General features: G+C 47.6%; 2 protein-coding genes across 2 annotated transcripts; one reads left to right on the top strand and one right to left on the bottom strand.

Moving 5' to 3' along the window:
• Positions 1–7,005: 7,005 nt before the first annotated feature.
• On the top strand, positions 7,006–11,311 carry LOC123425438 (the record flags this gene model as incomplete). The annotated part of the gene is made up of 8 exons (XM_045109141.1): positions 7,006–7,553; positions 8,615–8,648; positions 8,811–9,029; positions 9,325–9,414; positions 9,973–10,038; positions 10,125–10,219; positions 10,865–10,912; positions 10,994–11,311. Coding segments are annotated over 8 exons (1,218 nt in total), but the record flags the coding sequence as incomplete, so codon positions are not given.
• A 288-nt stretch (positions 11,312–11,599) lies between these two features.
• LOC123424931 lies at positions 11,600–12,811 on the bottom strand. The gene is made up of 2 exons (XM_045108615.1): positions 12,071–12,811; positions 11,600–11,948 (listed from the first exon to the last, which is right to left on the bottom strand). The coding sequence occupies exons 1-2, from the start codon at positions 12,711–12,713 to the stop codon at positions 11,800–11,802; spliced, it is 792 nt and encodes a 263-aa protein (XP_044964550.1). The 5' UTR covers positions 12,714–12,811; the 3' UTR covers positions 11,600–11,799.
• Positions 12,812–13,548: the final 737 nt, after the last annotated feature.

A 13,548-nucleotide genomic window follows, 5' to 3' on the forward strand; every position in this document is an offset into this window, starting at 1 on the left:
ATGCCATCTGTACTCAGACTAAACCATAAGTTCCTTGCGTCACCTGCAAATCTCGGGAACTCTCTCTCGATTTTTCTCCACTGCCGACCATCAGCAGTGTGCCTCAACTTATCGTCTTTCATACGATCTTCCATTTGTCATCGCAACAACTTCGCATGATCTTTATTTCTGAACAGACGTTTCAACCGTGGTATTATAGGAGCATACCACATCACCTTGGCAGGAACCCTCTTCCTGAGTGGCTCACCCTCAATATCACCAGGGTCATCTTTTCTGATCTTATACCGCAATGCAGTGCATACCGGGCATTTATCCATATTCTCATACTTCTCACCGCGGTAGAGGATGCAGTCATTAGGGCATGCATGTATCTTCTGCACGTCTAATCCTAGAGGGCAGACAAGCTTCTTTGCTTCGTACGTGCTGGTGGGCAATTCGTTCTTTCTTGGAAGCATCTTCTTCATCAGTACCAGCAACTTTTCGAATGACGAGTCAGTCACACCGGTCTCTGCCTTCCACTTCAGCAATTCCAGTGTGCTACCCAGCTTCTTCTGGCCATCTTCACAAGTTGGGTACAACAATTTGTTGTGGTCCTGTAACATCTGCTCGAACTGCAACCTCTCCTTTTCTGTGTCGCAACCTCGCCGTGCATCAGAAATGACTCGACCAAGATCATCAGCGGGCTCATCTGGTTCCCGTTCTTCATCCTGATCTTCTTCTTCATTGTCTTCCATTGCGGTATCAGCATACTCAGGGAACATAGATCGGTAGTTGTCATCATCGTTCTCTTCTTCTTCATCGTCGTCTTCCATCATAACCCCTCTTTCTCCGTGCTTGGTCCAAACATTATAGCCCGACATAAAACCGGACCAAAGCAGGTGGCTCTGAATGACTCTTGAGGAAGTGTAATCCTTATCATTCCGACATTCAACACATGGACAAAACATATAGCCACCACCATGCTTGTTCGCATCGGCTGCATCTCGAAAAGAATGCACGCCTTCTCTGTAAGCGGCTGTGCGTCGATCACCGTACATCCATGGATGGCTCATCTGCGTTATACGACAGTATATCAAATACAATCACGATCCTAAAAATTAGTACCGCACGGTCTAAACGAGGAAATATAGTTGCTAACCTTTTAGAATAAGTAGAAATAAAGAGGAAGAGGTTTAAGCGTGGCTCGGGCATCTCATATCGTAGTTGTGTTCGGTGAACTGAAGCGGCATCGCTCTAACACACATTTCAACAAACACCTCTAGTGCATCCAAGAAAAATGGAGAGCTAGCACACACCCACACTATTCCATCCAAAAAAATGCAAGGAAGAGGGGAGAGGGGGGCTGTGGCCAATATATATAGGCAGAGGACTTTAGTCCCGGTTTGGGACACAAACCGGGACTAAAGGTGGCGCACATGCGGGCTGCACACCGCGTAGCCTTTTAGTCCCGGTTTGAGACACAAACCGGGACTAAAGGCTCCTTACGGGCAGGGACCAAAGCCTCGTGGATGGCATTGCGATTTGGGGCGACGTGGCCGGGCCTTTAGTCCCGGCCCAGATGGAGGCCGGGACTAAAGGGTCCAGACCAAAGGCCCGTTTTCCACTAGTGACTAACAATAAACATAATATGACCGTGTCTACACACGCCTTCTACCACAGTTGTATTCGACGTCGTGATCCACGGCCTGGTATTCTCGAGCAACACGACGGCATCAGGCCCGACCATGGTGTCCTACATGGTGTCGCGTACACGTCCCTTCACAAAGGCGCGCAAATGCGTAGGCCCATGAGAAAAATTATATGTTACTTTTGTTATACTACGAAACTTGTGATTGTCAATCAATAGCATAGAAAAATCTTATTGAGTCTGAAACTATGTTTTGGCAACTTATCGAGAAAAATCTTATGCCATCATTTAGAAAGGTGATCTCGCATATATGGTCCGATTTACAAATTCTTAATTTCCTATTATTGACGTGATTGAATTGAATTAGCATTCGCCAAAGCAAGCACGAAATAAGATCTCCACCTTTAATTGGATTTGTTTTTGAGTGGAAAGAAGAAAAATCGAGTGGAAGATGTGGTGGGAGGTGAGGTGAAAAAACACAAGATGAAAATGAACGGGGATACCACGCTACCAGCAAGTCCCCCTTTAAGAGAAGAGATTGATGGTTGATTTTCAAATTGTTTCAACACACAATTTCTAAAATATTTTTACATAAAAGGCTGCTAGGAACGTCGACAACTACCGAATACTGTAGGACACATTTCCTTAACAATTTTTTTGACATTTAAATGGACACATTTGATTTGAGAATGTAACATATCTAACTCTTTGTATGACTGACAACAAATATGATATGACCACATCCACGGACGTCTGTATGTGGCAGTCCAACGACCCACCTTCTGCCATGGCATCATCGACGCCGTGATCCACGCCCTCTCATTCTTGAGCATCGTGTTGACATTAGGATCGGCCACAACATCCTTCATGGTGTTGCGCACGACGTCCATCCGCAAGGCCATGCGGATGCGTATGCCCAAAAATAGTAGAGATAATGATAATGATAATAATAAATGACATATCAATTTGTTATAGAGGAATATATGATTTCTTTTAAAATTTTATTGAGCAAAATCTTATGTGACCTTTTAGAAAGGTGATCTTACATATATGATGTGATTTCTGAATTTTTAATTACCTATTATTTACTTGATTGAATTGAATCAAGACCTGCCAAAGGAAAAAAACAAAACAAGATCTTTCTTCAATGGAAAGAGAGAAAATCCAATGAGAAAGATGATGGGAGGTGAGGCGGAAAAAACCATACAAAAATAAACTGAAAGATTTGTGGAAGGGGTGGTGGGAGGCGCGAGAAAAAAATCAAACGAAAAACCATATCAGGCTACCAACGGCAGGCAATGTGCGAGCGAGCATGATACATCCCTTGTTCGTCGTTCGGGAGTCTGAAAAGAGATGGGGCATTTATTTTTCCATTGAGCGGGGTTCCATCGCTGATTTGGTAAAGAGAAAATCGAAAACAGGAGGATTTTTCTTTAGGAGTAGAGGTTAATGTTTTTGAAGTACTCCCTTCGTCTCAGTTTACAAGTCCGGCACATGTACCTATGTCGTCAATTTGAATAACTTAATGAGAGGCATATATAACAAAAAAATATATCATTAAAAATTGCAGATGTTCTATTTTTTAATGATATAATTTTTATATTATACAATATATTTTATATAAGTCAAATTAACGATCTAGGTACACGTGTATGTTTTTTAAACTATGACGGATGAAGTACAGTTAACGGATGGCAATGATGTTCAAATGTTCCGTTTCCATTTTGTTTACTCAATCGCAAAAATTCGTTGACTCAAAGGGCTTTATTTTATGGAGGCTGCTACGCATCCGTCGGGTGATGTTTAGAAAATATCATCCCCCTTGGCAACCGTAGGATAGTGAGCCAGACAACCGTCTGATCTTCGATAGTGAGCGTGCATCAACCTTTGCAACAAGGCTTGTCTTGCATTCTAGGTTTTGCAAGGCAAGCCTTGTTGCGCTCATTTCGAACCGTTTTTTTCTGAAACAAGGCTTATGTTCCAGAAACAAGATCTGTGTTATAGAAAAAAAATCGACCAAGTCGTGAGCCGTAGGTCTGGAAAGCGTCTCCGTCCACTAATGCAACAGAGATAGTGTTGCACAAATTTTTGCAATATCGGTCATGTTGTGGAAATAGGTGCAACAAAGGTCGTGTTGCTAAATTTTTTTTGCAACAGAGATCATGTTGCAGATTATTTTTGTAACATAGATCATGTTGCGGATTTTTTTGAGATCATATGACAAAAAATTCATGACAGTGATGAAGTTGCAGAAACACCGTCACCGCCGGTCGCAGGACCTAACATCCTCACACGGGTTGCTAAAAGGGAGATAATTGCATCTGTCATCCTGGAAGTTGGCGGCGAGGTCCAGTCCAGTTCAGAAAGTTGAGAACTGCTTCGATACGATCCTCATACACGGAAATACGTCACCAATACGGTCCTGGTACTTGGAGTTGCAGTCCCCGCTCTACGCGGCATATATTTATCACGAATACCCCCGTATGACACGTCACCGCGTGGCCCACCCGTCAGTTGAGACCCCACTCGTTGTCTGTTCTCGATCCCCTTTCCCCGATTCACAATGATGACGTTGGAGACGGGGTCGAACGGGTCGTAGCAATGTCCAGCATCGAGCAGGCTGCGGTGGTAACCACACGGTAATCTTGCAAGAGCCTGCAGGTAGAATCCATGGATCGTATCGAGGAGCACTCGCCTGAGTGACCATGAATGCCGGTAGGTCAGCTTGGTGGCGCGCTTGCGGCAACGGGTAGCAAATTTCCATGGCCTGACGAGGCTGCCATCAGGAGTAGGATATGGGGAATGTGCCTTCTCCTTGACCAATGTGTGAAAGCTGTGGAGGATGTCGCCGGGGAAATTGGGCTGCACATCCGAGAGCAAGGGGGCAACATTGTGGAGGGAGGAGCTCAGCGACAGCCACACGCCGGCGAGCTGCGAGGGACACGGATGCTTGGCGGCCACCATCGCGCAGTTGAGGGCGCCGCAAGCGGCGGCAGAGCCTTCGCAGAAGCACCTGACGCCGCGGGACTCGACGACGATGCGCGCGGCAACGATGGGGTCGGCTTCGGCGAGGAGAAGTACCTGACGGCCTCCCAATCGACGAGGTAAGGGAAGAAGCAGGTGAGGAAGGCGACGAGGCCATCGAGGGAGCGCCGCTCCACGTCCCTGAGCTTCTGTGGCGGCGAGGAGGGTGCTGGCACCGCCGTCGGGTCCGCGTCAACTGGAGCTTCTGTGGCGGCGACGAGGGTGCTGGCGATTATGTTGGAGACCGGATCGAGCAGTCCGACGCAGACTCCCAAGCAGACGTCGGAGCGCCACCGCACGGTGAGCCGCCGGAGGGCTTCCTCGTAGTGGTGCTGGATCTTGAGGAGGAGGAGTGACGCTTCCTGATCTCTCTCCTTCATCAGCGGGGCGCCGTAGTCGTACAGCGCCGGACCGTAGACGTGGAGATGGCCGGTGCTCGCCTTGGCGTTGAGGCTGGCCATCGCCTCGCCGGCGCCGGACCGTAAACTTACAGGTGGGGTCTCAGCTGACGGGTGGGGTCTCAACTGACGGATGGGCCACGCGGTGACGTGTCATAGGGGGGTATTCGTGATAAGTATATGCCGCGTAGAGCGGGGACTGCAACTCCAAGTACCAGGACCGTATTGATGACGTATTTCCGTGTATGAGGATCGTATCGAAGCAGTTCTCAACTTTATGGACTGGACTGGACCTCGCCGTCAACTTTCAGGATGACAGATGCAATTATCTCTCTAAAAGGCCGATGTGAACAGCCGTCGAGCACCATTGCCGAAAAAACCGAGAACACAGAGAGCACGCAACACCAACACAGGGATGGGATGGCTGGCCTGTAGCAGCGGCCGCTTCTCCGTAGCATTCGTAAATAGCAACGCTATGCGCTGGCAGGGGTAAAGTAACGGGCAGGGCGGTGACGCTACAAAGTTGCAACACCATGACCACGAGCTTGAGAGAGAAGCACTGAAGAATTGTGGATGGATAACGGGCGTTGACTCATGAAAGGATAGAGATGCGTTGGCCGTTGGGTGAAGCTGCATATTTCTAGAGAAGGGTGGGTGGGTGGGACAAGGAGAGCACAAGACTCTTTGTTTCACATATGATCGGACGGCTGTTCACTAGGCCGATGTATCGGTTGGATCAGCCGATTGAACAGAAGCTTTTTCCTTATTTTATTTCACGGGAGAATTTCTCGGAGGCCGTGCATGCTGCAGGAGGAAGATTTACCTTCGGTGTTTATCCGTACATGCTGCACTAGAAAGATTTGTTATGAATTACTTCATCTATTTCTAAATATTTTTAAAAATATTCACTAAGAATTATATATGGTTGTATATAGACATGATTTTAAATATGGATTCATTTATCTTGCTCCATCATATGTAATTTTTTATCCGTATGTAATTTATCATATTTTTTTAATGATTTATACTTCATCCGTTTGTAAATATAAATTTTTAAAAGATTTTCTTAGTGATTACATATGCATTTATATAGACACTAGCAAAAGGGCCCATGCGTTGCAATGGGAGAAAGAAATACCACACGGCACACGCTCTTAATTTATAAAAAATGTCTATAATTTGAGAATTTATAGTTACGATACAAATAAAGATGGTCTTATCCTAAAAAATGCAGTACATGTCTTCTATTTTAACACGGCTTGCATGTAGATTTAATACGTACAAAGAATCAGTCAAATGACCTTCAGTTTCATCTCTAATCCTGATTTTGTTGACGTGTTCATCCCCACCCCGGATGAGTACCGGTATGAAAGAAAGACGAATAATGACTTATTTATTAAGATTGCACCCTAGATAGTATTTTTATTAAACGTTTAACAAATAAAATAATATCATATTTAAATTCTACATATTTTTCTAATCAAATTTCATGTATAATATGATAAATTTGGAGTTACGGTTTAAAAGATATGAGTATTTTAAAAAATATTTAATATATATTACGAGTTTAATGTTATAAACAGTAATGCCTTTTTTATAAAATCACCTCGGTGGGTTTTTCCGACGAAAGCGATAGCCTCTTTATTATTAGGTAAAGATATGTTAGAGTATAATTTTTTTTTTGTAATAGTCTTCTAGTAAAATGTCTAAAAATATATTGTAAACTGAGAAAGTATATGACAATCTTTTGCCGGTGATATTCAAATTTCTCGCTACCGTTTACCGTAAGCTACTCAATCTGCTCGCTTGCGTGGACCAGCAAAAAAGTATCCACCCGATTCATATTTTCGGCCGCCAAATCGCGTCGACCTTCTAGACGCCCGCGCCGCCGCCGCCCCGTCGGATCCGCCGTGGAGACGGAAGGAAAGAAAGCCGCTGCCGTCGATCGGTTAACGCCGTTCCCACCAGCCACACAACAAGAACAACGCGTGGCCCGGGTCACCACGGCCGCCGCTGCTCCACGTCTCCACCGCTCCACGTCTATTTCAGCCCGCGGCGGTCGTGGTCGTCCCGCGCCCCAACACCAACAACACCAGCAGCATCAAAGTCCCAACTACCACCCGGAGCCGCGCGCGAGGCCGCGTTAACTCCGCCGCCTCCTCCTCCAGGGCGGCTCAGCTAGGGTTCTCTTCTCCGCCGGCCTCGCGGGGGGACGGGGGCGCGATGCCGACGCCGGCGGACGGCGCGGAGTACTGGTTGCGGTGGCAGGTGTTCGTGTGCGGCGCGCTCATCGCCGTGCCAACGGCGCTGGCGGCGGCGCTGCTGCCGCGGCTGCGGAGGACGGCGGCGCCGCTCCGCGCCACCGACCTCTGGCTCCCCTGCTGGCCCCGGCTCCACCCGGGCTGGCTCCTCGGCTACCGCGCCTTCGCGCTGGCCGCCGCCGCCGCGCTCCTCGTCCGCGACATCATCCCCCACGGCCCCAGGGTCTTCTTCTTCTACACCCAGTACGCACCCTCCTCCTCTTGATCCTCTCTTAAGCTTAATTAGTGCCACCAATAATCTAGACAATCACAGTACATATCGTTTATACTCCCGTGCATTTAGCCGCATTATGCAGTGCGATTACTAGCATTTGGCAGCGGCAATTGCTCGGCAGAGTGTGTATCCAGTATTCCCCTGCACGGAGGATTCCCGGACAGTGGCGGAGCTTGGAATAAAGCTTAAAAGGGGGGCAGCAAATTAGGCTGTAATTTTGGTGCTCGATCATCAAAAGGGCTTCACACTGTGCTATTTAGTCAACGAAATTACAAGCTTGAAGGGTGGGGGTAAGGCCAGCTTTGTCATTACTACGCTTCAGCCCTCCTCCCAGTGTTCCCAAGCCGAGAAACCTCGCCTTAAGAATCGCTAAAAACTGACCCCTGTTTCATCATATTCTAAATAGGGGTCGTTCTGTGAAGCATGGTACATATCAAGAAGAGTGACTTTGGACTTCTGTAGTTTATACTCCTCCTGCTTTTTTTCATGAACAAATGGAAGGGTTGAACATCATTGCATTGATAGCAAGAGAATAGGTCACAAGCACACCAAGATTGAACCCCCACCCGAGGCACTGTGATCGTGGAATGCTACATCACTGCGTGCAGCAGGAGCAACCCGGCCCAGTCAGCCTTTCGCTATACCTCATCTTTTGTTTCAAATTGTGGATACGAGGAATGTGGCCCCGACCAGCCGCCCTTGAAGACACGACCATTTTGGTGTGTCAAAGTTCACCACACTGCCATCGTGATTAGGGAAGCCATGTCATTTGCAGAACTGGAGCATCACACATGTTCATAGTTCGCCACTGGGCGAAGTTGCCTTCAGCGTCCGTATGTTTGCCCTGCTTTTGTAGAGCTAAAGTATGCACGCTGCCCCCGCAAAAACGTTTGGTCTGTAGTAGAATGTTTTCCATCTTCCGTTAGTGGCTCAGAATTTCAGAAGCACCCCCTTTTTAATTACTTGTCGTGCTGTTCCCTTTTTCCTAACTGTCCTTTGACTAATTTTCTTTCCCCGATTGGCTTTGCAGGTGGACCTTTTTATTAGTCACCATATATTTTGCGGTATGTCCTCAGACTCATGATGTCTTACCAAGTTGCTACTACCTTGTGAAAAGTTTTACAAGCAATCATGCACAATTATGTTCACCTTGTGAAAAGTTTTACCAGGTGGACCTTTTTAGTTTTTTTACCACATTTTCAACATTTTTTGCATTTTACACTTAGGTTGCGACTGCTATATCAGCCCATGGATGTTGGTCATACTCAAAGAGAAGCTTGAGAAAAGCTGATGAATATGGTGATGTTGAAAATCGTGACCTCTCAGCTTCTATTTCTGGAGGTAGGAAAAATGGTGAGATGGACAAGATGGCAAGCTATTATGAACAAATAGCAAATGAGAAAGGAGCTGCTTTCTGGGGACGTTGTATGCAAATCATCTACCAGGTTTGAACTAATTATCCTTTTCAGATTGTATTAATGCGGTGTTTTCTCAACAGTTATGTAAATCCAACTGCTATTGGTTGGAAGGACTATGCAGTACCACCATCGTAGCGTAATGTCTATGATTTAGCAGCTGACTCTAATTAGTAGTGTGTCTTCTCCTACCTATTTTTCTTTGTTTTTCTTTTAGGCTTTTAGCTTTACATTTTTCCTACTTGCTCTTCCTGAAACCTATTCATCCGCACCTTCTGAACTGGCCTATGTTGTTTGTCTAATACTAGTATTTATCTGTCTGCAGGCTAGTGCAGGAGCAACAATGTTGACTGATGTCACATTTTGGGGACTCCTTGTGCCATTCTTTTACCGTGATAAGTTTGGGCTTGCCATGGTATGTGAACATTCCAGATATGTACTACTACTGTTTCTAAATGTAAGACGTTTTGGCTGGGTGTATTATTTATTACCCTGCTTGGTATGTTAACAGTAACAATCCTCCATTGTCAATAATGTAACTACTTGGCATGACTCTTAGTTTTATTATCTGTTGGTTATTTTCAATTGTATATCAGTTAACTACACTCAGTGATAAGAACTACAGTACTTATTCTTAAGTAAAATAGCCTGTGTGACTTTGCTCAACATAGATTATGTCCATCTGATTAGTAATAATCAGTCCTGGGCATGTGTAGCTAGCCAAACAGACCTGTTTCTGTCTTGATCGACATCTATGTTCTTAGATCTGATTTACCATTGTACTCTTGCCTTCTCTTATTTATGTCAGCGTCTAGTCTTGGATACAAGAGATGAATTCAAAATTGAAATATGCCCACATAGATCATTCACGAATGGATCAGCTTCTAATACGTTTATTTGCACCAAATTCACAGTTTTGAAGACATTGACTGTCTGTTGTTATGGTATCCTTAACCTTTCAAATTTCTTTCAGGTCACTGATGGCATGCACTCTGTTAATCTTGTTCTTCTACTGATAGACACACTTCTCAACAATATGGTAAGATTTCATGTAAATCACATTACCCTGTCTTTTGTGTTAATTCATCTAGTTACTTCTTCAGCTGAACCTTAAATGTTTTTCAGCCTTTCCCCTGGTACCGGATCGCATTCTTCGTATTTTGGAGTTGCTCCTATGTAACCTTCCAGTGGGTCATTCATGCTTCTGGAGCTTTATCCTGGTATAGGTCCCTCCTCTCCTTACAGTTTGTTTAACAGGGTTGAATTTCATGCAGTGCCTTCAATTTGACATTTTGTGAGTCAAAATGCATATTTACATTAAATCAAACATATGTACTCTTGAGGGAAAATACAAAAACGTCAGAGCATCTTTAGATCATAACACACCATTGGCATCGTAAGGGGAAAGCATAAATCGTGTTGTAAATTCTTTAATAAGTAGAACGGGAAATTTCTCAATAGAATGGTCTACTACGTAACACGTAACACTATACTCTTCCATGGCCATGTGACATAGTTTATCTAAGAAACCCAGGCTGTGCCCGACTGTTTTGAATTGTAAAATGAGCTCTGCATGTGAAGCAGGTATTCCAAAAACATCTGGACATGTGTTGAACATATATATGAGCCACCTTCTGACCAAATTTGGATTTTCTCTACTTACCAACAATGTATCCTAGAATAGATCTAGCGCTATCTACCTGATTCTTATTCTTTTGGACGCTGATATGTACATTAGTTCAGTTACTTTCAGTATGTATGTTTTTCAAATAAGGGCAAGTGTGTTGCCATACACTCGATGTTCCAGCTGGTTCTTCTTCTAAGTTTGCCGTCTGTTGATGTGATTCTGTTACTATCTTCTTCAGGTGGCCTTACCCGTTTCTCGACCTTGCATCGCCTGGGGCTCCACTATGGTATGTGCTTTCTATCACCTCAGTTCAGACCTTGTTATCCATCGGCCACGCGATCCTTACAGCAGCTCTAATCTGGCACAGGTACCTCGCCATGGCCGTCGCTCACGTCCCGTGCTTCTCTGTGTATTGGCTGGCTGTCAAGGCGAAGCGTGCTTATTTCCCAAGGATGTTCCCACATACTTACGTGAGGACAAGTTAGAGCCTCCATCTAGTCATGGATCATACTCCCAATGGGGTGTATGTATAACTATAGATAGCCATTATTTGTGCACTTGATAGCTCCAAGTGCCTTCTTGTATAGTCCCATAGATCAACAATCCCTTTTAAATGTGACTGGATTCTGAGGCACATGGGATTCATACTCTGATCATTGGAATGAAATATAGAGGAGATTGTTAACGTGGCCTCCTATATATACACCTTGGTTGTCATACAGGCTGTTATGAGATGAAATGAAGTCAAAACTTAACTTCCATGAAAGGTGTTATGAGATGAAATGAAGTCAAAACTTAACTTCCATGAAAGGAATGACAAAGAATATGTTGTGGATTGATGAATGACCTAGAAGACGTTGTCCAGGATTCAGTTCAGATATCATATCTTGTGCAAATTTAGACGTTCTCAGAACAAATCAGTTGTTCTTGGGAATTTTCTTTTCTCCATTGACAGTGAATCCAATAGAGCTTGTGCAGGATCGAACCTGATTTAATCAGCAGTGTAACAATTTGGCAATTCCTTGACGTGCTAAGTTACATTGTTGATATGGTGGTATGCTAAGCTATATACACATTGGGGGTACCAAGTTCCCCATCTGTAACTACAGTTGCTACATCGTGAAAACTTGGTTATGCACAGTTGCTAGATTTCAATCACCGAGTTGTTGCCCCTCACAATCTTTGCTTCTCGCCGCCCGTCGTCGCCCTGCCCGAAGACGAGGCCATCCTCTTCATGAAATCGGCGAATGCGTCGGCGTAATTGGGTCCGGTTTGCAGCCGCACCAGGTTCGTCCTGTAGGGTATCAGTATGGTCTTGAGCCCTGCACACGCGTCAACATCATCAGAGAAGAAAGAAATGTCAGTCTTGAGCCCATTTGTGTATGCAGGCAATGCGCACGAAGAATGAAATGAATCGAGCGTTGCGGCGGCGATGGAATCAGACCGAAGATGCACATGGAGCGGTAGATGGCGGCGGCGGCGACGCCGTCGAGCGCGGGCGTCTTGCGGCTGCCCTCGAGGCAGCGGAGGAAGGCGAGGTCGGCGCGGAGGAGCTGCGCCTGGTCGTGGGTGTCGTAGGCCATGTCGTGGCAGTAGCAGCAGAAGTCGAGGTGGTCGGCGGGGCGGCGGTCCCAGAGCACGGAGCCGGCCTCCTTGCCGCTGGACCAGTTGGGCCCGCAGTAGTGGCCGTAGCGCGGGAAGAGCTTGGACAGCCACGCCCGCGCGCCGCCGTGCCAGGGCAGCCGCGCCACGTAGGGCCGGAAGAGCGGCACCGCGCACCCGGCCATCTGCAGCTCCGCCAGGGCGTCCCTCTCCGCCGCCCTCCGCGCCGCCGCCACCGCCACGGCGGGGCCCGGCCGCTCCCCGCCGCGGCGCGGGACGAGGGAGGAGAGGAAGGCGACGAGCGGGTGGGCGGTGAGCCCCGGCCGCGGGGGAGGCGCGGCGGTGGGGGCGGGCCCCGCGGGCGGAGGAGCCGATGGCGGGGCGGGGCGGAGGAGGAGCGCGGCCGGGTTGAGGCGGAGGCGGGGCTTGGGAGGGGGCTGCGCGGAGGAGGAGGAGGAGGCGGAGGAGGGGGAGGAGACCTCCATTGCCGCGGCGGGCTTGGCCCTCGCCGTCGTCGGGTCGGTATTAGGTCGGTTGGGCCGGGGACGACGGTGGTGTGTGATGGCGTGTGGCCGTGCGGGTTTGTTAAGGAGTTTTCGGGGGCGGGGTGGGGCCGCGGGGATTAGGGGGGTTATTTTGAGGTGGGGGATTGGGCGGGTCGGGTGGTCTGCCCGGTTTCGGGGCCGGGATGCGAGGGATAAAACGGAGGAGCCGCGATACGCCGTCGTGCGGTGTCCCGTTCCGCGGCGCGGTGCCGACGCGTGGCGCCGTGACTCTGTGGAGCGGCGGCGAGGCTTCGTGAGACCGTGCGCACGAGGGGGATGGATGGATGGATGGTGGGTGTTGCGGCGTCGGCGCGCGGGGGAAGCAGGTGCAGCATGGCCGTCGGATCATGTGATTGTGCAACACGCTCGCGGACACGGGATATGGTGCGAGGCCAGTCAGGAAGGTAGACAGACCCCGTTTTAGTTTCACGGTTTACTCAAGGACCCACACAGCTGGCGCCAGGGTGGCATTTCCGAACCCCTTGTGCGATTTTATGGGTATTGGTTAAGATGACCTGGCATTTTTGCAAAACTGTTATGGCAGCTTTTTTTATTTGCAGGGAGCTTTTGAGAGAAAGATGTCACCGTCAGATCTGGATTCCTCGAGGCGTTTGCCGGGATTAGGCCCCTGGAGAACGTTCGCCAGATAGCACTGGTTTGCGGCTTTCGCTTATCAGATGCATCCTTCATCCACTGATTTCCTGTAACGATGTACGGTGTGCCGGTTCCCGGATGGTCAAGGATAACCCTTATGTCCACTAAGGGAAGACGATCA

The sequence above is a fragment of the Hordeum vulgare genome, chromosome 2H (assembly GCF_904849725.1).
Source record: "Hordeum vulgare subsp. vulgare chromosome 2H, MorexV3_pseudomolecules_assembly, whole genome shotgun sequence".
NCBI lineage: Eukaryota > Viridiplantae > Streptophyta > Magnoliopsida > Poales > Poaceae > Hordeum > Hordeum vulgare.